Here is a 24,634-nt window from a genome sequence, read left to right on the forward strand (position 1 = left end):
CTAGCAAAGTTTTAGTAGACATAGACAAACTTATTCTAGAATTTATATGGAAAAACACAGACTCTAGGATAGCTAAATCCATTGTGACATGAAAGAATAAAGAGGGAGGAATCACTTACTTGATCTTCAGACTTTCTATATAGTTACAGTAATCAAAGCAGTGTGGTACTGGCAGAGGAATAGACATAGAGACCAGTGGAGCAGCAGAGAGGCCCAGACATAGACTGACATAAATATGCTCAACTGACTTTTGACAAAGTTGTCAAAGCAATCCAATGGACAAAGGACGGCCTTTTCAACAAATGGTGGAAAACAAGTGGGCATCCACAGGCAAAAACATAAAATGCGACTCAAACCTCATACCTTCTGCAAAAGTTTACTCAATATGAAACTGGGACTTAAATATAAAATGCAAAACTTTTAGAAAAAACAGGAGAAAATCTTTGTGATTTAGTACTAGGCAAAGAGTTCTTAGGCTCGACACCAAAAACACAATCTGTAATGGGAAAAATTGATCAAGTGGACCTCATCAAAATTAAGAACTTTTGCTCTGCCAAAGCCCATGTAAAGTGGATGAAAAGATAAACTATGTATTAGGAGAAGGTGTTTGCAAACATATGTAACAAAGGAGTAGTACCTAGGTTATATAAAGAATTATCAAATCTCAATAGCAAAACAAAACAGAAACAACAATGCGGTTAGAATATGGGCAAAAGACATGAACAGACATGAAAAAAAGGAGACCTATTGATGGTAGATGAACACTGGGAAAGATTACTCATCAGGGAAATGGAAATTACACAATGAGATATCACGATACACCTATCAGAATGCCTAAAATAGAAAGAATGATAAGACCAAAGCTGTTGACGATACAGAGAAACTGGCTCACTCACATGTTGCTGGTAAGACTGTAAATTATTACTGTCGCTCTGGAAAACAGTTGGGCAGTTTCTTATAAAACTACACACCCAACTATCTTACAGTCCAGTAATTACGCTCAAGGGCATTTACCCTACAGAAATAAAAACTTATGTTCCCACAAAAACCTGCACACAAATGTCAACAGCAGTTTTATTCGTAATAGCCCAACACTTGAAACAGTCCAGATGTCCCTCATAGGTGAGAGGTTACATAAACTGTGGAACATCCATACCATGATATTTTATTACTCATTAATAAACGGGAACAAACTTTTGATACACAACAACTTGAATGAATCTCAAGGACATCACATTGAGTGAAAAAAAAAAGTCATTCCCAAAAGGTTACATGCTGTATGATTCCATGTATATAAAGTTTTTGAAATGACAAAATTTGGAACCGGAGGGCAGATTAGTGGCTGGCAGCAGTTAGGGAGGGGTTGAAGGTGTGGGAATGCGATGGAAGTGTTCACTCCACTGATCGTGGCGGTGGACATGCAAACCTACACACACGATAAAACTACAGCAGTAAACATGCACACACACACGTAAGTACAAGTACAACTGGGGAAGTCCTAAGAATAGTGGTGAATTTTATCAATGTCGAAATCCCGCTATAATATTGTATTATGGTTTTGCAAAATGTTATCACTGGAGGAAATTGGGTTGGGTGTACATGGGATCTTTCTGAACTGTTTCTTAAAACTGCATGTCAATCTACAACCATTTCAATATTTTTTTTAAAAAAACCAGAATATATAATGCCAGATTAAATTAACAGGAATTGGGAAGTGAAGGAAGAATAAATAAAAGACAAATTTCCTTATAGGAAAAGTCAGGAGTTATTTATTCCTTTGACTTTAATATTCAGACAAATATCATTTTAACACATATTTCATAAAGGTAAAAATCAGTAAAAGGATTATAACTAGAAGAGCTATCTTTGTATTTAATTAGAAGATAAAGCATACAAAACGATCAGTATAGCAAAAGACAGAAAACAAAGGATATAGCTTAGAACCAAAAAGAATAATATTGGACTATTGAATTGTGAACAAACACCAGTTGTAAAAAGATTCTCAGTGGATTAAACCACACTATTAAAAGACAAATTCTGTCAGGCTGGCTTATAAAAATAAATCTGACACTATGATTTTTGTAAAGAGAAGGAAACCTACAAAAGCAGAATTTTTTAAAGGCAAAGGATGGGTAAGAATATACACAGTAAAGAACACAAAAAGAAAATGAGATGAGATTAGTATTAATATCAGAAAAGGAGCATTCAAGGCAAAAATAGCAGATGGGGCAATAAGGCTATTTGTAGGTATAAATGGTAATAATGAATACATAATGAAAACATTGCAATTTTATTAATGAATAGCTCTCCCTCCCATATAAAATGTGTACCTCTCCCCTTCTCAGTAGCTCAGCTGCTCCCACCCTCATGTAAACCCGACTCTCTGACTCCTGAAATAGCTTCCGAGTCCCCCCCTTCCATTCTCACTCCCTACACTCCTTCCACAAAGCAGCAGTGATGTCATTTGCCTGTAAACCACACACCACTGCACTGCTTCAAACACTCCAGTGAGGAATGCTGCAACAAAAACCATATCCACACTCCTGATCTGGATGAGACCCGAGACAGAGAGCGCTTTAGTTTTCAAATCTGAGACCATGGCTGTCCATTGTTAGTCTTTACTCTGGATAACCAGTTGTGGAAGATCAGTAAGTTCTGGAGACCTGCAATACAGCACAGAGTCTATAGCTAACAATATGGTGTACTTTACATTTGCTCTGAGGGTAGATCTCATGTAAAGTGTTCTTATCACACACAAAATAATAGCAACTGTAGTAGTAGTAGTAATAATAATATATAGGGGAGAGGAAACTGGGCGGAGATAGGTATGCCTATAGCCTGGATGATAGTGATGGTTTCATGGATCTTACTTATCCCCAAACTCAACAAATTCTGTACATAAAATATGTACAGCTTTTTACATGTCAACCATAACTCAATCCATTTTTCTTAAAGTGTCCCCAGGACACCATCCTTGAAGCACAGCCCGTCCACTTCAGAAACCTGCCTTCAGGTTGATGCTGTTTGTTACAGGTTTTAGAGGATTTGTCTGCCTGATGACCCCATGAAATCCCTAAACGGCTTTCGCATCTCCCTTGATCCTTTCTGTACTCCCCTGACCTGGAATGCAAGATTCTACCCTTGATGGGATCAGTCCAACCATCTTTCCGTTTCCTCCTGTCCTCTTCATTTAGGTAACTTGGGATGAAAACGCCATGCTTTCCTGAGAGTCCACATTGTACATGTTATACACAGACCCTGTGTGTTTCGTAAATAACTTTACATAAAACTTGGGAAGATTCTATTGCATATACGAATTAAGGCTTTCCTGTTAATGTAACCAGGGACTTTTTCCTCTTCCTGTTGTGATCACTTGTCAGCCCAAACTCGCCACAGACTCAGGAACCAGTCATGAATTTATTTAGAAGGGATTTAAAAAATCACTTTAAATTTATTTGTTTCTGATTATAAAATCAATTCAGACATACTCCTAAAATGTGACTTTTCAGCACACTAATTGGATATACGGTAACTGTTAAGTTGGGGACTGTAGCAAGCCTTGAGTCTCCCGCGCTTTCTCAGCAGAGGCCCACACAGCTGCTTTGGGTGGGCACTGTCCGTCAGGGGCCTTGCAACAGTTTCTTTTGTCCTGGCAGCTGGGTGCTGTGATTCTGATTATATGCTTTTCTTTAAATTAAATTAATTGGGGTGACAATGATTAGCAAAATTACATAGGTTTCAAGTGTACAATTCTATAACTGATTAAATGCTTTTATATTTTCATATCAACTTTGTGTTTTGTTTACCATAACGAGTATGTGTATTATAAACTCTAATCACTCTTTTTGCCACTGAAAACAGTTTTTTAGAACATGATTTTGTTGATTTGAGATTTTAACTTCATTGAAAAAATAACAGTGTAGATCATGTGACCTAATTGTAGAAATTTCAGAAAATAAAAACAAGGAAAAAGAAAAAATTACATTCACATGTATTTCAATCCATAATAATTAGTATCACCAGAATTATTACTTTTTCTCCAGTTTTTGTCTCTCTGTGAATATAAATGGATGTATAATAGATATAGAACAGTGATGCAATTGTACTGTAAAGTCACTCTCTACAGCCTGTAAAGTGAAAATATTATTTTTAATAATTGTACAATAGTCCATCTTTGTAACTGCGTTTTCTACATTTCTGACTAATTTCAAATGACAGCGTCCTGGACATAGAAATATTTTTAATTATAGGGTTTAAACATTTGAAAAGTTGTGGCTAAGTATCTCCAGAAAGTTTTCAGAAAAGTTTTACAATTTATGTTTCTACCAGTAGCATATGAATTTGCACATTTTATCTCAGTCTTGACAGCACTGAGTATTAGAATATGTTTTATTCTTTTCTAAACTGATAGGAGAAAAATGTCATCCAGTTACAATATGAATTGACATTTCTTAGATTTCCAGTGAGGTTGAACTGTTTTGAGATGTTTATCGAAAGTATCTATCAATTGTCTGTTGTTCTTATCCCATGTCTCTATTGTCATGTTAAGAGACTTCCATACTGCTTTAGAAATGCTCTTCACATATGCTTTATGCCATATTTTTTCTGCTTGTTCATTTTTGAAATATTAATTTAATCATTTGTTAAGAATTTGTATCTATGATTTCTTTCATTGCTTTAATGCTTAGAAATGCATTTCCAAGTTAGGAAAGTAATTACATCCTAATATGCAATTTCTTCCCCAGTTAAAACATATAAAACATACAAAAGCAGACTTCATTTTATTGCACTTCACAGATGTTGCATTTTTTACAGACTGAGGGCAAGACCCTCCACCAGCAAAAATTTATGACTCACTTTATTGTGAGACTCGCCTTATTATGGTGGTCAGGAACTGAACCCACACCAGCTCCAAGGTATGCCTGTAGCGTCATATAGGCTAAAGCCAAAGGCAGTCATCATTATGGATAAATCTGTAAAAATCCCAAATTACTCCACTCTGAGGCAGACCGGTGAGCCTGATCAGATGCTTGCCTTGTAGGACAAGTCACTGAAATCTCAGGGACTCAGCGGCTCTGACATGTGGGCAAAGAAGCAGGTCACCTAGAGGGCTTCTGGAAACCCAGCCTGCTGGGCTGGCCCACCTGGGAGCTTCAGATTCAGTGTTTCTGGGGCAGGGCCCAGGCATTTGCATTTCTAACAAGTCCCAGGTGCCGCTGCTGCTGCTGTTGGTTCGGGAAATACAGGAGTAGACCCCCTGCTAACACCAGTACTTTCCATCCTCCATGTTTACCCTCAGTAAAACTGCTCTGGGGACTAAAGCACTTGCTGTCAGTCTAATAGGCCTCCTGATGGGCCTCACTGCCAAAAGCTGCTTAGGTGCCATTAGGTGGTTAAGGCTTGAATAGCGGCAGCTTTGGATCCACAGCTCTGATAGAGTGGCACGCTGACAAAATATTGAGGGGCAAACAATCCTGTTGGTGCCAGATTTGACGAGAGGAGAGACTGCCTAGTGGAATGCCAGTTATTCTTAAAATACAAGAAGGAGAAGTCCTGGTATTTTCTATGTCTTGGCCCCATGCAAAAAATGTCTCACAGGAATGAATATGATTTCTTCTGTCTTTTTCATTTGCTTTCCCTGCAAGTTTTATCAACAGTCAACCTCGTGAGACAGGTAATCTCCAGTTTTACAGATGAAAAGTTATAGATATTTAATAGATACCTGACTAGCTGGGGACTGCATTTTCTGTTCTTTAATTTTATTTTTCTGATTATAAAAGTAACATATGCCCACTGTCAAGATTTTGGAAAATACAGAGATATATCATCACTCATAATCCTACCACACATGAAAAAAATCACTGTCGATGTTTTGAAATATTTCTTTCCAGTCCCTTTATGCATAACAGATTTGGACTGTACTATACGTGTAACTTCCTGCAGTGTTCCTCTCATGTCATGAATCTGGAACATCAAGTGGTCTCAGCTGCCCACGAGTCAAGTTTCAGTCCAGGTCCTCGCCCAGCTCAGCCATGGCCCTGGAGCCAGCACATTCATGACCCCATGGGACAGAAATCAAGAGTCCAGAACCACAGCGGAAATGGAAAGCCAGGAAAGACATGACACCAGAGCAAGAATTTTGGATGGAAGGACAGAGGACCAGCCTGGAGTGATTCCTGGGGAGAAGCTAGAGGTCTTTTACTACACCTGCTGTGTATTATCACACCAGATGGGGAGGAGTAGACAGCAGGAGAGGATGCTGAGCAAGTATATTGATGGAGAAGTCAGTGTGACAAATAGGCCCTGATCTGGACCAAGTCTGGGGATGGGTGTCCCCCACATTTTTATTCTAGGATAACTCACAGTGCTTTGGACATTGCACACAGCTGTGCGGTAAATGCTATGATCATAACCCATACATATAGGCAAGAAGGCTCAGGACATCTAGGCAACACTCTCAGGGAGCCCATATGAGCTTCTTGTTCCATGACCTCCAGCCTCAAACGCATCCCCACACACCCAGCACCACCCCCTGAAAACATCCATTTGCTTCAATATTAGTGTATTTCACTTCTTAAAAACAGAAACTCTAAGTTCGTCATGTTTTAATGAATGAGGCTTGACTGTGAGCAAGATAAAAATGTGAGCAAAGGAGCCCAGTTTTGGAGCACCCATTCGATGTTTTTCAGTCATGGCAGCCAAAATGCTTTACTTGTGCCTTCCAACACCTACAGTAAGACATACACACACCTCAGCTCTCTTAGCGAAGTGTGAACTCATTTCTCTCTTTCTCCAGAGGGAGAAGAGTTTAACAGAAGTGTCAGCTGGAGTCCGAGATCAGCAGAGCTGTCTGATCTCCTATGGTCCCTGTCATCACCCTTCTCATGGGGTGCTGTCTGCATAGTCAGTGCAGAAGACAGGGCACAGGGGTGGAGTTCACGGCCTCTGTGATGACGTGGCTAAAGCTTGTGACACAGCAGGGGGGCTCTCTCCTCTGCCACTGGGGGCATCTACTGTAGTAAAGACTCATTCTGGGTATAAGTGGACAAAGGTGTGTGGTGTGAATGAATGGTGGGACAACAGTGATTGAGGACCCCACTTATCAGCAGTTGCAATCAACCTGAAGCACTGAGCATGAAAGTTCCTCCAATCCCAAGTGCCAGCCCCGTTCAGTGGCCCGCTTCCCACCTCTCCACCATCAACTTACACCAAGACCTAAGGCCGACTTCAAACACAATTTCATTCCACATTTCTTCCCCAAATATATCACTGCGGTAACAGCAAACACACAGAAAATTGATGACTGAAGGATAAGAACACAGCAACAATTTCACAGGTTATTATTACATAAGAGAAAGGTTCTGAACTGGCTGCCAAGAAATCTGTGAGCCTCACACCAGGCTGAGTGCCCTGGGAAAACGGAGACTGTGGGCACGGCCCTCCAACCACTCTCCTTAGGAGTGAGGCTGCATCGGGGGCCAAGCACATTCTGCCTTCACTGATACCAATTTCCTGCAAAGAGCCAGGGGCTCATAACTTTTAGGACTAGCACCAACTGACAAAAAGCTATTTTTACAGAATCCTATCTGATTTTATTTTCACCTTGGCACTGTAGGGCAGAAAGCCAGCAGGTGGGAGCACTGGAAACAGATTGGATCAGCAAGACGAGGCTAGTGCCTGGTAGGGTCACTTCTCAGAAGCCAGAGAACAGCATGGTCACAGGTTTCCTCTAAGGTGGGAAGAAACCAAGGCCTGGGGCAAACGAAAGGCTGTGGCAGCAGTGGTGGGTGAGCAGTGGAAGCCCAGTTACAGTATCCTCACCTTCTGTCGTAGCTGGCCTCCAAGAGGGCCCCAATGGCCCTTACCTCCAGAGTTAGTCCTCTTCCACCCTAAACTGGAATGACCTGTATAACCAAGGGGCCATTGCAGAAATGATGGGAGTTTGACTTCCAAGGCTGGGTCATAAAAGCCATTGTTGCTTCTGCCTTGTCCCCTCGTTGATCACTTGTTTTGAGGGAAGCCAGCTGCCATGTCATGAGGACACACGAGCAGCACTATGGAGATATCCATGTCACAAGGACCCAAAGATTCCTGCCAATAGCCAGCATCACCTTGCCAGCCATGTGAGTTAGCTACCTTGAACCACAGCCTCCAGCCCCAGTCAAATCTTCATATGATCAGAGCCCCAGCCAGCATCTTGACAACAACTTCATGAGAGACCCTAAGCCAGAACCACCCAGCTAAGCTGCTTTCAAATTCCTGAATCACAGAAACTGTATGAGATAGAAAATATTTATCATTTCACATCACTAGCTTTTGGTGTCAGGTATTATGCAGCAAACAGATCATGAAGGTACCCTGCCAGGTATAGCGTTATGTCTGTGACTTTGTCCCTGGTGGGAAGTCTTGTCAGAGTATCTTAAATGAATGGTCTTCTCCTTTCTAGAATACTGGTACCTCCTGATATCGATATCCCTTGCCTGGATACCCAGCACAGAAAGCTGCCTTCCTGCTGCTCTTCTTCTATACCATTTCCACCACTGTGGCAAAGCAAACACACACATACATGTGCATATGCTCACACACACACACACAACGTTCTTTTAAACCTGAAAAATCGCTGAATCACTCAAGTGCTGGAAATATGAACTTTTTCCAGGAAGAATCTGATGCTCTGGATATTTTAGTACCATTTTTCACTCTGACTCTGAATGGACAGATGGCAGGTGGAGAGGGCAGCTGACTACTGAGATTGATAGATGTCTGTTCTCCTTTCCTAGCAATAAAATTCGGAGCTGAGTGAGCATCAGCAGGAGAGGAAAGCCCCAGCCATGCACTCTGGCATTCATTTAAATATTTCAGAACGGACTTGTTGCCCTTTCCTCTCATTTCCCCATTCCATTTGTTTATCACCCTTGGATAAGAAGGGGGGTCTTTGGTAAGACAAAAACACAGAAACTTTGTGAGCATAATAGCCTCTCCAAATTATGGTAGGGGCAGTCAATATATAATGAGAGGAATATTTCCTCACTGTGTAGATGTTGTACTATGAAGAACCCAGAACACATGAGGCTTTAACTACCCGCAGCTTCTTCCCCTCCAGGATGGGGGCCAAGAAGAATGCTGAGAGCCTGGAGACCTTACAGCATTCTCTTAGACTAGAGTGGACCCTGAGGGCAGAGAGAGGCAAATGGGTAGAAGGCATTCAGAGTGGAGAATAAAGAACAGCAGAGAAAGGAAACCAGGGAGAGAAAGAATTCCCGATGCCCATGCAGAGTGGGTCTGTATGCTTTGGAAGATGGCCAGGTGGGAAGCAGTGCTTTTCTACCTTCTTATCTACATGTTTATTTTTCATTTCTTCCAGGGCACTCTACCTATCTGTTCTTCCAAGTGTGCAGTCATAACTGAAGGGTTACCTGTGCGTTGCACGTGGAATATTCTCATCAAGTGGAAAATAGGTCATGGAGCTCCTTTGGTAGGAAGAATCAGGGCTGATCATGACCACAGTTCGAGGAGAGTGTGTTCTCCTGATGTGCCTCTGCAGCATGGAGGTCAGAGACTCAGTCTCACTGTCCCTGCCCCTAATCTCCCAGGAACAGGTCCTGTCTCTCTGCTCCTCTTCACCTATGTACCCTCCCCAGTGAGCTCATCCCTGCCTATGATCTCACCCACCAGATCTGGTGAATCCCAGGGGTTTCAGCCCTGGTCCTCCATGATCATCCCTGGTTTCAGCTGTGCACACACTTCCTCCTTCTCTTGGTTACCTGACTCTAACCTTACTCTCAACATGTCCAATTTAGAATTCTACACCACAAAGACTTCTTTTCTCCATGATCTTATTCCTGTCAATCAAAGCCAGCTGGGAACCTTACAGTCATCTCAATTCTTCTCTTTTCTCAGGACCTAACTCCATCCTGCCAATGGTCCTGAGGTCAACTTGCCCTTCAAACTGTACCTCGGGGATGGTTCATGACTTCCCTGTACTCATCATCTCCACCCTTTTCCTACTTTTCATCATGGCAGGCCTGGAATGCTCACTTTTCTTACTTTGCTCACTTAATTCCCCCCATGTTTCAAAGTTTAAAACAAGTGTCCCCATTTTCTGAAGCCTTATCTGACCCCTCAAGATCACATTTGTCTCCTTTATTGAATTTCTATTTGTTCTATTCAAGACAATTGTTACCGACAACCTGCTGTGTGCAATGTGCCAGGTGCCAGGGCACTGCAACAGTGAAGCCCCTGGCCTCAAGGAGATTCCAGTCTAGTAACCACCTCACCAATTAATCACTCCTTTGTTTTCCCTCTCTTAATTGTGTTTCCCCAACTATGTTCTTAAATACCTAGGACTGTGTCTTAAATGTCTTTTGTAAAACCCACAGTGACTGTTAGACTACAGAGCACATAGCATGTTCTTACTACTTGTTGGTTATCTGCAAGATAGGTAACAGAATCCGACTAGAGGTACAAGTCAACTGCAATCCTTTTTTAGGTAACAGAAATATCTTCAGTTAAGGAAAAAAAAAAAACACATCAAGAAATTAAAGAAACCATGCCGTGTTTGACGGTGTTTTACATGTCTAACCAATAATTTAATTTAATTTGTCAAATTACTTGACTCGAATTTTTAATATAATGATTGATAACCCATTCTCCAAAGTCCACAATCATGAAATAATAGTCACATTATAAGATTAAAGAACTAATATAAAAATGATTTATAGCACTTTCATAATTCAAAGGTAGATATCTGGAATTTCCTTAGAGATTTTACAAGACAGAAACAGGAGCAAACTGAGAAGCATCGAGCACAAATTCTTAGATAAAATCATTCTGTCTTATTAAGAGTATTGATAGGATCCAAACACACATGACAACCATGACATCCTCTCAGCAAGGGTCTCCTGGAACCAGGAACAGAATTGGGGTCAGTTAATACTGATGTGTCTTTTTTTTAAGTGTCCCTAAGAAAAAGACTTTTGTGAATCAGAAGTAAAGGAGTCTCATTTCTCCAAACTGTAAAACTCTTTTTGATATAAGAAAAAATTGTATTTCTCCAATCTTTAAATTGTATAGTTTTGATTCATGATTCAGAAAACCTAGTATGGACCTCAATTTAGACGTCAAAAACTATATATCACTCCAGCCCAGAAAAAAATCTTCATGTGCTGAACGAAGCTCAAGAATTCACAGTTTAAAATTAGTCTCAGACACATGTTTACTTACTATCAAGCTTAATCTTTAAAAAAAAAAAATTCTTACTCACCTGCCAGAATATGCTATCTATTGTGTTTCCAAGAAAACCATCACGACCTTCTGAAGACACCAGTTTGGGGCCAAGAATTGTCATGAATTCATCAAAATCCACCTGGCCATCCCCTGAAAGGAAAATACATAAATATGAATAGAAAAATAGCTGAAATTGACTTACTATACCCCATGAAATAAACATTTCCAGGTTTTTCTCCTTGGCATGACCTCAATAAAAAAAGAGCTAGTAGCATTACTAAAAATTGTGCAACATCCTTAAAATATCAAAAGGAACACAAGAAATTATTGCAATTCTTAGTACATCAAGTACCACATATTCCTAATTATTTGTCAGTATTTCTATCTCCATGCCCAACCAGCACCTCCTCCTTAATGACCACACATCTCATGTGCTATACCTTCTGGACCTCAAATTGCCTAGCTATACATGACAGAAATTGTGACTTCATCTTTATCTCTTCCTTCATCTTTGTTGCCCACACATAAATTTAGTTGTCGAGTCTTATTGAATTTACTTCTTAGATACCTGTGGCTGTTCTATTTTCCTTGTTAAAGACTATGGTGGGAAAATTATTCCAAGAACTCATGTTCCTAGTTATAATTACTATGTTACTAGTAGAATGGCTTTCTGCCCTCACACTCACCTCTACACTATCTTCCAGACAGTTCTGAGTTTACTTCCCCCAAAGCATATCTGATCATGCTTTCTAAATCAATGCCATCTTCAAAAATAAGGAAATCACCTCAGGACAGCCTTCAAGTCTCACTATGAGTTTTGCCACCTTTTGTTCCCCACAAAATGACATCCTCTTTCAGAGTTCCCTTCCTCTGTACATCTAGGATGCCTTCCCCCACTTATCTACCTGGTGACTGCCATCTTGTTCTCTAAGATGGAGCTTAAATATCATGTTCTCTTTTCGTTTTCTTCCGGACATTTCCTCATCTCACTAGACAGAGTGGCCAAACTTTCTTGTCTCTCCTACTAACTTAATGTGCATCCACTATAGAACATATCACCCTGCATCTTAGTCACTGATTTGCATGCTTATCTCCCACCTGGACTGTGAGCTCTGTAAGGTCAGGGACCTACTCTGAAACTTCTTTGTATATTCAGCACCGTGGTAGACACTCAGTATGTACTTATAGAATGAATGAATGCTGTCTCTTGCTTGTTTTTTCTTTGTTCATGTCAGCATCTACTGCATCTTTCATAACTACTGCATCTTTCATGCTAGCGCTAACACTGACCAAAAGGTGGACCTGAGCCAACTCAGACAAAAGCAGACATTCAGGGTATTGTCCAAACCTCAATGACTCGTCAGTGTGGCATTCTGCACCCTTAGGACTGCTTAAGAGGTTGTCTCCATCAAGAGCTCACCACATGTTGGCCCAGCCAGTGAAGACAGCCCAGGTGTCTAAACACAAGTTCGCCAAAGTGTTCCCAGAGTGCAATTGCCTTTAAAGAGCCCTCACTCAGAACCTATTTCAAAAAGCCAAGCAGATATCATCATAATGATGTCAATAATTCAGATAAAACTTTCTAGAGGATAAAGGAGGCATGGAAAGTCAGTGGGAAAGGAAAAATTTAGCTACTAAGTGGGGTGGGGCATTCAGTGGACTACTGAGAGGGAATTGATTTATCTCTCACCATTCAACAAAATAAAAGGATCTAATATTTCACCATCACTAGTTACCATAAGAAAGTTAATTTAAGCAACAATGAACTAGTATCTTGCCTGTCAAATTAGTGAATATTTCTGAAAACAATACTGCCCAGGGCTGGCAGAGGTCCAGACAGGAGACAGGCTCTCTTCTGCATTCCACTCATCTGGATATTGACTGGCAATATTTTCAGATGCTGTAGCATGCTTGTTCGTTTTGACATAATAACTTACTTTTAAAGACAAAGACAAAGCAAAGAGATGATCTTAAATTAAGACCAAGATGTTTGCCTAAAGATAGTCATCCAGTGTTTGTAAAAATGGAAAATTGGAAGCTGAAGAAAGAGAATAGCCCAGTCTTCCTGGAATTCACACTGAGCTGGCTCCATGTCTCAGACAAGCACGCTTGTTATACACATGCACTAATCTTCTGTGTGTGTATTACATGCCACTGAGTTGGCTCCAACTCCTGGAGACCCTATGAATGAGTGATGTCCACAGGGACCTGTCCTCAACATCCCTGCTAAGCTCCTGTAGACTCACACCCCTGGCTTCTTTTATGGAGTCAATCTATTTTGTACGTGGCCTTCGTCTTTTCCTGCTAACCCCAAATAACCCCTGCTAGTTATAGCTGGGACTAGAGGGCCAACAAGTCTCAGACTAAAATATGCATTCTCAGTAGAGACAGGATAATCCTCAATGAAATGAAAAGTGATTCTTAGGGGACAAAAACAATCTTAGATATTATAATAGTCTGTGGCCCTCCTGGGCTATAGTACATAAAAAGATACAAAGCATATCTGTGCTATTAAAATTTCATGGGGGTGAGTAAGTAGGGAACCAGATGTCTTAAAATGCTCCACCTGGGTGTGGGGCAGCTATTAAAACCAAAAGAAGAGGAAGAAAGTTGAGAAACACTGGATTAGAAGATGTCCCAAGTACTATGGGTCTCCTCCGCCAGGCCCCCTCTGGAATGTCTCTGTTGACAGTGGGCATTATCCAACTCTCTGTCACCATGTTCTAACAGTTCATGAAGGCTTAGCAGCTCAAGCACATGGGTCATTTTTTATGGAAACCTCATGAGACCTGAACTTAAAATGTGTTCACCAGGCAGGGTCACTCAAGTTCATGGCCCCGGTGTAGTGGGCAGTGCTGTCTGTCAGCTGGGAGCCTAATAAGGGCATGGTCCCCAGGACATGGCAGCACACCTGCTTCTCAGTGCCAGGGCAACAGGGCTGTCTCTGAACAGTCTACCTTCCAGGTAAGAAGGGAGAGACTACCTATTTCTCGGAACCTCTCCAGGGTGAAGGGCAGTTCATTCACAATTCAAATCCTTGGCTGGAGGGAAAGTGCTGGGGGAGAGCTGCTCAAGATCATATGGGCAGTGCCAACTGTACTGCAGGAGTACAGGTGACTCAACAGAGACTGTCTGCTACTTGGAGGAGAGGTCTAGTTCATGGGAGGATTTGCTTCTAGCTATTTAGCAGACGACATTTGGAACATGGGATTTTGTGTTAGTCAAAATGTAACTTCCCTTCCCTTTTTAACTATCATTGAGCAAAGGGAGATTCCTGCAGGCCCACAGTTGGAGAAATAATCAGGTTGGGGACCCCTCTCTCTACCTCTCTCAGGATTTTCTGAGCTCTGGCTCCTGAGTGTGTACACAGCACATTGTCTGCAGACCTTCTGTAAATGACGGCTCCTACTGCTAATATTCAGCTCAACACCAGTTCTACCAGCAGTACAAGATTCTATTCAGACGCAGTCTGAGGAAAAGCTCTCTTCAGCAGATCCTAGTTTAACAGACAAACAGAATTGAGAACATCAATGAACTATCAATGCTGGTCCCACAAGACTAGTCTCTGTGTCCCTAACCCTTCATTCCATCCATCTCAGGAGAACTGAGACAATTAGAATCTCACAGAACAATTTTTCACTAAGTCCCTTATACAAAAACCATTCCCAGGCCGAGGCCAGGTGTGGGAAGTATGGTGATGATTCAAATATCTGACATTTACTGAGCACTGACAATGTGCTGGGCATTGTTTAAATAAATTTCCATACACAGATTCATCCTTAGTCTTCCAACAACTGATTTTACAGATAAGCAAACAGAGGCACAGAGAGATTCAGTATCTTTCCGAAGCATGTACAGGGAGCAGAGCCAGCACCCTGCGTGTGCTTTTTCTGCTTCTCAGGAGGCCAGGTCATGGATGGGCTTTGTGTGGAACCTCTTTTACCTGATCAGTGTTCCCTGGTGGGGGGGACTATGGCTGCCTGGAATCTAGAGGTAAGTGGAAATCGAAATTGCTCTCTCTGATCTAGCTGCTACATCTCAGATCAACATTTAGAGGTGTTTCTTAATAATTTAAAATAATAATAAGTGATAGGAAGTATTGATTTAATACTTGCGTTATGGCAGACACAGAGCTTTTCATGTATTATCTTGTCTGATCCCACCCCAACACTATGAACGGGTTCTCCCCTTCCACATTTCACCCAAGACAAAACTTAGGCAGGAAAAGTTTAAAAGTAACTAGATTGGGACGTCATCAAAATGGTGGTGTGAGGAGAGCCTCTGGAAATCTCCCCTGGAATTTACAACAAATTGAAAAACTGTAACTCCACAAAGGACTCCCTGCACAGCACATAGAGAAGACGAAGAGTCTCACTACTGAATTCACCTAAAGGTGGGCGAATCACGCGAGAAGGGGAGGGGGGAAGCGAGAAGTGCGGAGACAGAGCCCTGCGGGCAAAGGACGCAGACCTAGTTCAGTGCTCCAAGCTCCCGGCATCCCGGAACTACCACAGCTGCGGGAGAGGGAAGAACTCGGACTGCTAGGGCTCCGCCAGGGCTCCACAGGGCTGAGGGGACAGCATATAACACCTGAACCCAATGCTCACTGCAGAGACCTCGAAGCAAAGACTGGTGGAAGAAGGGTGAAAACAGTGGTTTAAGCCCTCAATGCCACAAGAACAGACACTTAGGCACTGAGATTAGCCGCCCCCTCCCTTCCCTCCCAGAGCTCGCCCCGCCCCCACCTGCCCAGTACTAGAAGTGGAAGAGTAGCAGTGTCAGATAAAAAACCAGAATATTGGCGGTTCTGAGAACTGTGGTCCACAGACACAGATTCGAAGCTCAACTAGTTCAGGCAAAGGGGAGGGAGTTGTGGAAGCAGGACCGGCTGTGGTGTTGGTCACCACGGTTGTTCTGGGCCACCTCTCACAACTCACACCACCCCTGTCCCCACCTATCTGGGAGGATCCCTGCAGGAGTAAACAGAGCTGCTGAAACACACGGGCTCTGAATCTGGTGCAGGAAGAGCTTTGGAACTTCAAAAGCTCTCTGCATTTCCACAGGGACACGGTGCCCTATGACCCAGGCGAACTGTTAACAGAGGAGAAGCTTGCATTCCAGGCAATCCCACCATTGTGTGAAAAGCTGGAATAGTGCAGAGAAAACAACACTACAGTGTGAGAGAAAAAAAAGGCTTCAGTTGGAGAGAAAATAAAGCATTCCACAAACAGGTACTGGAAAACAAAAGAAAGACCACTTTCTATCAACCTGTTGCAGAACCTACTCCTGTAAATGTCTAGGAAGATAAATAATAAATCATTAATTGCCATGAATAACCAAGGCAACAAGACAGCTCAGAAAGAAAATGAAAAGTCAACAGAAAATGAACTTAAAGATATGGAAATATGTGACTTAAATGACAGAGAATTCAAGATTGCAGTTCTGAAAAAACTCAACGAGATGCAAGAAAACACAGAGAGGCAGTTTAATGAACTCAGAAACACAATCAAAGAACAACATGAGCATTTTACGAAAGAGACTAAAATTTTAAGAAAGAACCAAATAGAATTTCTGGAGATTAAGAACTCAATAGAAGAAATTAAGAATGAAATAACCAGCTTAGGTAGTAGAGTTGACCAGATGGAGGAAAGAATCAGTGACATCGAAGAAGAATCCTGGAAATGACACGCATGGAAGAAGAAAGAGACTTGAGACTTAAAAGAAATGAAAGAACTCTACAAGAACTTTCTGACTCCATCAGAAAGAGCAATATAAGAATAATGGGCATACCAGAAGGAGAAGAAAGAGAGAAGGGAACAGAGAGTATATTCAAACAAATAGTTGATGAGAACTTCCCAAACTTGTGGACAGAACTGGACCCTCGAATCCAAAAAGAAATTGAACACCTAATTACCTCAATCCCAACAGGCCATCTCCAAGGCACATTGTACTGAAGCTGTCTAAAATCAACGACAAAGAAAGAATCCTCAAGGCAGCCAGGGAAAAGAAGACGGTAACTTACAAAGGAAAGCCCAACAGGTTATCATCAGATTTTTCAGCAGAAACTCTACAAGCCAAGAGGGAGTGGAACCAAATATTCAAAATACTGAAAGACAGAAATTATGAGCCAAGAATAACATATCCAGCAAAGATATACTTTAGATATGAAGGATGTATAAAGACCTTTCCAGACATACAGAAGCTGAGGGAATTTTCTAATACACAACCTGCACTACAAGAAATACTCAAGGAGGCTATTCGACCACCATCAACAGGGACAATATGTGGCAACCAAAACATCAAAAGGGGGAGAATAAAGGCCTGAACCGGAATATGGGAATGGAGAAGTAGACATGCTGAAGAAAATGGAATTCTCTAAATAACAAACTTCCTTTACATAAACTTAAGGGTAACCACTTAAAAAAAATCCAGAACTGAAATATATACTGTAATAAAGAAGAAACAAAGGGAAACATCATAGAATACCACCACACAGAAATAATAGACAACAACAAAAAGGCAAAGAAACAATGGAGACACAGTCTTAACAGAAAACTAAAGATACAATGATAGTAAATCCTCACATATCAATAATCACCCTAAATGTAAATGGACTGAACTCACCAATAAAAAGGCACAGAGTAGCAGATTGGATTAAAAAACTAAACCCAACCATATGCTGTCTCCAAGAGACACATCTCAGCTACAAGGACAAGCATAGACTCAAAGTTAAAGGGTGGAAATTGACATTCCAAGCAAATGGTAACCAGAGAAAAGCAGGTGTAGCCATAATGATATCAGATGAAACAGACTTCAGAGTGAAAAAGATAACAAGAGACAAAAATGGACATTTCATAATGGTAAAGGGGACTATACAACAAGAAGACATAACAGTCATCAATATTTATGCCCCCAATCAGGGAGCACCGAAATATACCAAGCAACTACTAACAGAGCTAAAGCGAGAAATTGACCAAAACACAATTATACTAGGGGACTTAAATACATCATTGACAGCTATGGATAGATCATCCAAACAGAAAATAAATAATGAAATAGTAGCCCTAAATGACATATTAGATGAAATGGACATAATTGACATTTATAGAGCACTTCATCCTAAAACATCAGACTACACATTTTTTTCTAGTGTACATGAAACATTCTCAAGGACAGACCATATATTGGGACATAAAACTAAAACTAACCTCAGCAAATTGAAGAAGATTGAAATCATACCAAACATATCTGATAACAAGGCTTTGAAATTGGATATAACTGCAAAAAGGAAGCAGAAAAAAACACAAATACAAGGAGATTAAACAACATACTTTTAAAGAACTGGGTCAAAGAAGGAATTAGAGGAGAGATCAAAAGATACATAGAAACAAATGACAATGAAAATACCTTCCTACCAAAATTTTGGGGAGGCAGCGAAAGCAGTTTTAAGAGGGAAATTTATATCCTTACAGGCCTATCTCAAGAAACAAGAAAAATCCCAAATATATAACCTCATGTTACACCTTAAAGAACTAGAAAAAGAAGAACAAGTGAAACCCAAGGTCAGCAGAAGAAAGGAAATAACAAAAATCAGAGCAGAACTAAATGAAATAGAGAACAAAAGACAACAGAAAAAATCAATGTGACAATGAGCTGGTTCTTTGAAAAGATTAACAAAATTGACAAACCCTTGGCAAGGCTCACTAAGAGAAAAAGAGAGAAGACTCTAATAAACAAAACCAGAAATGAAAAAGAGGAAGTTATCACGGAAGCCACAGAAATACAAAGGATCGTCCAAGAATACTATGAAGGACTATATGCCACCAAATTCAATAGCCTAAAAGAAATGGACAAGTTTTTAGAAACATATAGCCTTCCTAGGCTGAACCATGAAGAACTGAAAAATCTAAACAGACCAATCACCAGTAACGAAATTGAATCCGTCATCGAAACCTTCCCAAAAGCAAAAGTCCAGGACCAGATGGCTTCACTGGTGAATTCTATCAAACCTTCAAAGAGAATCTAATGCCAATCCTGCTCAAACTCTTCCAAAGAACTGTAGAAGAGACAGTACTCCCTAACTCATTTAATAAGGCCAACATTACCCTGAAACCAAAACCTGGTAAGGACAACACAAAAAAAGAAAACTACAGACCAATATCTCTGATGAATACAGATGCAAAAATCCTAACTAAAAATTCTAGCAAATCGAATACAACAATGCATTAAAAAGATTATTCCTCATGACCAAGTGGGGTTCATCCCCAGGGCACAAGGATGGTTCAACATCCACAAATCCATCAATTTGATACATCACATAAACAAAATAAAGGTCAAAAATCATATGATTATATCAATTGATGCAGAAAAAGCATTTGACAAGATACAACATCCATTTATGATTAAAACACTTAATAAAATAGGTATAGAAGGAAAATAACTTAACATAATATAGGCCATATTTGACAAACCCTCAGCTAATCTCATAATTAACTGTGAAAACCTGAAGCCCTTTGCTCTATGTTCAGGAACACGACAGGGCTGTCCCCTATCACATCTGCTTTTCAACATAGTGTTGGAAGTCCTCGCCAGAGCAACCAGGCAAGAGAAAGAAAGAAAAGGCATCCAAATTGGGAATGAAGAAGTTAAATTGTCACTCTTTGAAGATGACGTGATCTCATATATAGAAAACTCTAAAAACTCCACCAAAAATCTACTAGAAACAGTTCACAAATACAGAAAGTTGCCATCTACAAAATCAATGTACAAAAGTCCATTGCATTCCTATATACTAACAATGAAATCTCAGGAAAATAAATTTTAAAAAAATTCCTTTTGCAATTGCAGCAAAAAGAATAAAATACCTAGGAATAAACTTTACCAAGGATGTGAAAGACCTATGTGCTGAAAACTACAAGACATTTTTAAAATAAATTGAAGAAGACACAAAGAAATGGAAAGACATTCCGTGCTCATGGATTGGAAGAATCAACATAGTTAAAATGGACATATTACCCTAAGCAATATACAGATTTCATGCAATCCCCATCAAAATCCCAATGGCATTTTTTAAAGAAAGAGAACAAAAAATCATCAGATTTGTTTGGAACCACAAAAGACCCCGAATAGCCAAAGCAATCTTAAGAAAAAAGAACAATAATGGAGGTATCACACTTCGTGATTTTGGCTTGTACTACAGGGCTACAATAATCAAAAGAGCATGGTATTGGCAGAAAAACAGACACATAGACCAATGGAATAGAAAACCCAGAAATAAAACCACATAAATATGGACAGATAATTTTTGGCAAAGAAGCTAAAAACATACAATGGAGCAAAGACAGCCTCTTCAATAAATGGTGCTGGAAGAACTGGAAAGCCACGTGCAAAACAATGAAACTGGATTGCTATCTGTCACCATATACCAAAATTAATTCAAAGTGGATCAAAGACTAAAGCATAAGACCTGACACAATAAACTGCATAGAAGAAAACATAGGTACTAAACTTATGGACCTTGGGTTCAAAGAGCATTTTATGAATTTGACTCCAAAGGCAATGGAAGTAAAAGCTAAAATAAATGAATGGGAGTATATGAAACTTAAAAGCTTCTGCACAGTAAAAGAAACCATCGGCAAAATAAAGAGGCAACGAACTGAATGGGAGAAGATTTTTGCAAACAGTGCCTCCGATAATGGGCTAATATCCAAAATATACAAGGAACTCATGCAACTCAACAACAAAAAAACAAACAATCCAATTGAAAAATGGGCAGAGGACCTGGAGAGACATTTCTCCAAAGAGGACATACAAATGGCAAATAGACATATGAAAAAATGCTCAACATCACTAATCATCAGAGAAATGCAAATCAAAACCACAATGAGATATCACCTCACCCCAGTCAGAATGGCTATCATCAACAAGACAAATAGTAACAAGTGTTGGAGAGGCTGTGGAGAAAAAGGAACCCTCATACACTGTTGGTGGGAATGCAGACTGGTGCAACTGTTATGGAAGGCAGTGTGGAGGTTCCTCAAAAAATAACGAATAGAATTGCCATATGACCCAGCAATCCCTCTCCTGGGTATCTACCCAAAAAATCTGAAAACATTTATACATAAAGACACGAGTGCTCCAATGTTCGTTGCAGCTTAGTTTATGGTGGCCAAGACATGGAAACAACCAAAATGTCCTTCGATAGATGAATAGATATAGAAGTTGTGGTATATATACACAATGGAATACTATTCGGTGGTAAGAAAAGATGATATAGGAACATTTGTGACAACATGGATGGATCTTGAGAGTGTAATACTGAGCGAAATAAGTCAGACAGAAAAAGCAGAGAACCATGTGATTCCACCGATATGTGGTATATAAACCAAAAACAACAAAAGAACAAGACAAACAAATGAGAAACAAAAACTCATAGACACAGACAATAGTTTATTGGTTACCAGAGGGTAAGGGGGGTGGGGGGTGGGAGATGAGGGTAAGGGGGATCGAATATATGGTGATGGAAGGAGAACTGTCTCTGGGTGGTGAACACACAATGGGATTTATAGATGATGTAATATAGAATTGTACACCTGAAATCTATGTAATTTTACTAACAATTGTCACCCCAATAAATTAAAAAAATAAATTTAAAAAATAACAAGAACAAAAATAAAACATGGCACTGGCACAAAAACAGACACATTAACCAATGGAATAGAATTGAGAACTCAGAAATAAAACTACAGAAATATGGACAGATAATTTTCGACAAAGAAGCAAAAAACATACATTGGAGAAAAGAAAGCCTCTTCAATAAATGGTGCTGTGAGAATTGGAAAGCCACATACAAAAGAATGAAACTGGACTGCTATCTGTCACTATATACCAAAATTAATTCAAAATGGATCAAAGACTTAAGCATAAGACCTGACACAATAAACTGCATAGAAGAAAATATAGGTACTAAACTCATGGACCTTGGATTCAAAGAGCGTTTTATGAATTTGACTCCAAAGGCAATGGAAGTAAAAGCTAAAATAAATGAATGGGAGTATATGAAACTTAAAAGCTTCTGCACAGTAAAAGAAACCATCGGCAAAATAAAGAGGCAACGAACTAAATGGGAGAAGATTTTTGCAAACAGTGCCTCCGATAAGGGGCTAATATCCAAAATATACAAGGAACTCATGCAACTCAACAACAAAAAAACAAACAATCCAATTGAAAAATGGGCAGAGGACCTGGAGAGACATTTCTCCAAAGAGGACATACAAATGGCAAATAGACATATGAAAAAATGCTCAACATCACTAATCATCAGAGAAATGCAAATAAAAACCACAATGAGATATCACCTCACCCCAGTCAGAATGGCTATCATCAAGACAAATAGTAACAAGTGTTGGAGAGGCTGTGGAGAAAAAGGAACCCTCATACACCGTTGGTGGGAATGCAGACTGGTGCATCCGTTATGGGAGACAGTGTGGAGGTTCCTCAAAAAATTACGAATAGAATTACCATATGACCTAGGAATCTCTCTCCTGGGTATCTACCAAAAATACCTGAAAACATTGATACATAAAGACAAGTGTGCTCCAGTGTTTACTGCAGGTTTATTTACGGTGGCCAAGACATAGAAACAACCAAAATGTCCTTTAATAGATGAATGGATAAAGAAGTTGTGGTATGTATACACAATGGAATACTATTCGGCAGTGAGAAAAGATGATATAGGAACATTTCTGACAACATGGATGGATCTTGAGATTATAATGCTAAGTGAAATAAGTCAGACAGAAAAAGCAGAGAACCATGTGATTTCACTGATATGTGGTATATAAACCAAAAACAGCAAAAGAACAAGACAAACAAATGAGAAACAAAAAATCATAGACACGGACAATAGTTTAGTGGTTAGCAGAGGGTAAGGGGGGCGGGGGGTGGTAGATAAGGGTAAAGGGGATCAAATATATGGTGATGGAAGGAGAACTGACTCTGGGTGTTGAGCACACAATGGGATTTATAGATGATGTAATCCAGAATTGGATACCTGAAATCTATGTAACTTTACTAACAGTTGTCACCCCAATAAACTTTAATTTTTAAAAAAAGTCACTAGATCAAGACCATGCAGCTAGTATGTGCCAGCTCAGACTCAGCTGGAAACCCTGATATTAACCTCCATGTTGCACCCCCCCACACCCTACCCATGGGTCAGAGACCCCAAATAAGTCCTGGCATAGGTTCGTATATCTTTTTGAAGCTTCAGAGTAGAATGTGTTTTCCTACGTGGGCATTTAGGAAGGAATTTAGTTGGAAATTAGAAGAGATGGCCTTCAGGGGTTTTAATGCAAAACACCATTGCCTGAAAGCCATTGATTTGTTCCCCAAATTTCTATTTTGCCTGAAGTTGGTGTCTCAGTAATTCTCCTTGGATGGTCTATTCTCAGTGGACACGCATCTCTGACATACAACCCTCCAGGCATCTGGAACCTGTTCCACCTAAAGGAATTGGTCTAATGAAGGAGGCCTGCCCAGGCCTGGCAGGGTGACACCAGCCTGCCATTCTGGATTCACGTGCTCCCAAAGACAAGAGTGGGCTTCTTCACAGACCCACCACCTTTCACAGAATGCAGTAGACTCTGAAAACAAAAATTCCATTTGGTTAAATTGTGTTACCAATCTTGAACAAACAAGTAACTGCAGAATGAAAGACTGAAATTCACTCCTAGCAGGTTTCATTCTCCCTTCTCCAGCCTCCCAGTACCATTACCCACTTAGTAGGAAATGCAGGGAGCTAACCTGCTAAGGACTGCATTTTGTTGCTTCCCACTGCTGTGTAAATCAAAGTAATGAACTTGAACTAGGGCAGGAAGCTCCGGGAAGGCCAGGACTGTACAACATTCATTAAGACCAACCAGCTCAAATTTCACAGAGGTAAAATAATAACAAAAAAAATCCCTGCAAAATAAAAAGAAAAGAACATACAGAAAAAGAGATGGGCTCTGAAAGGGTAACAAGGACACAGTTTAGGAGGAAGAAAAAATGTGAGACTCCATTCAAATATATTAACCATATTCCAAAAGCACAGCTACAAAGGCACAGGGCAGTGGGCCATGTACTGTGGGACAACAGGGATATGAACGAGGCACAGACTTACCCTCCAGGAGCCTGCAAGGCAGGACAAAGTGGGAGCCAAAGCTCCAGTTAGGGAATTCTCCATGGTTTGGCAATGAGCCGCTAAGAGAGAGAAGGGTTCTAACACGCTGAGAGGGGGGGTGAGCCGAGCAGCTGGAGCACTGGAGGGGATACCAGGGAGGATGGAGGGTGGCTGCGAGCAGTGCCCACCCTCCCTTCATGCTGGAGTGAGGTTCCTGTGGGATGGGAGGGAGACAAGATAAGCCTC

General features: G+C 40.5%; 1 protein-coding gene across 10 annotated transcripts in view; it reads right to left on the minus strand.

The window, feature by feature from the left end:
- Window positions 1–24,634, minus strand: part of CALN1 (calneuron 1) — a 633,346-nt gene that overhangs the window by 178,946 nt on the left and 429,766 nt on the right. For all 10 annotated transcript variants that reach the window (XM_074328468.2, XM_074328464.2, XM_074328472.2 and 7 more), the window contains one exon: window positions 11,264–11,376. In XM_074328468.2, the coding sequence (XP_074184569.1) occupies window positions 11,264–11,376 (113 nt within the window). The remainder of the gene's footprint in view (window positions 1–11,263; window positions 11,377–24,634) is intronic.

This window comes from Rhinolophus sinicus, chromosome 3 (genome assembly GCF_057876585.1).
Source record: "Rhinolophus sinicus isolate RSI-liver-muscle chromosome 3, RSI-T2T, whole genome shotgun sequence".
Taxonomy (NCBI): domain Eukaryota; kingdom Metazoa; phylum Chordata; class Mammalia; order Chiroptera; family Rhinolophidae; genus Rhinolophus; species Rhinolophus sinicus.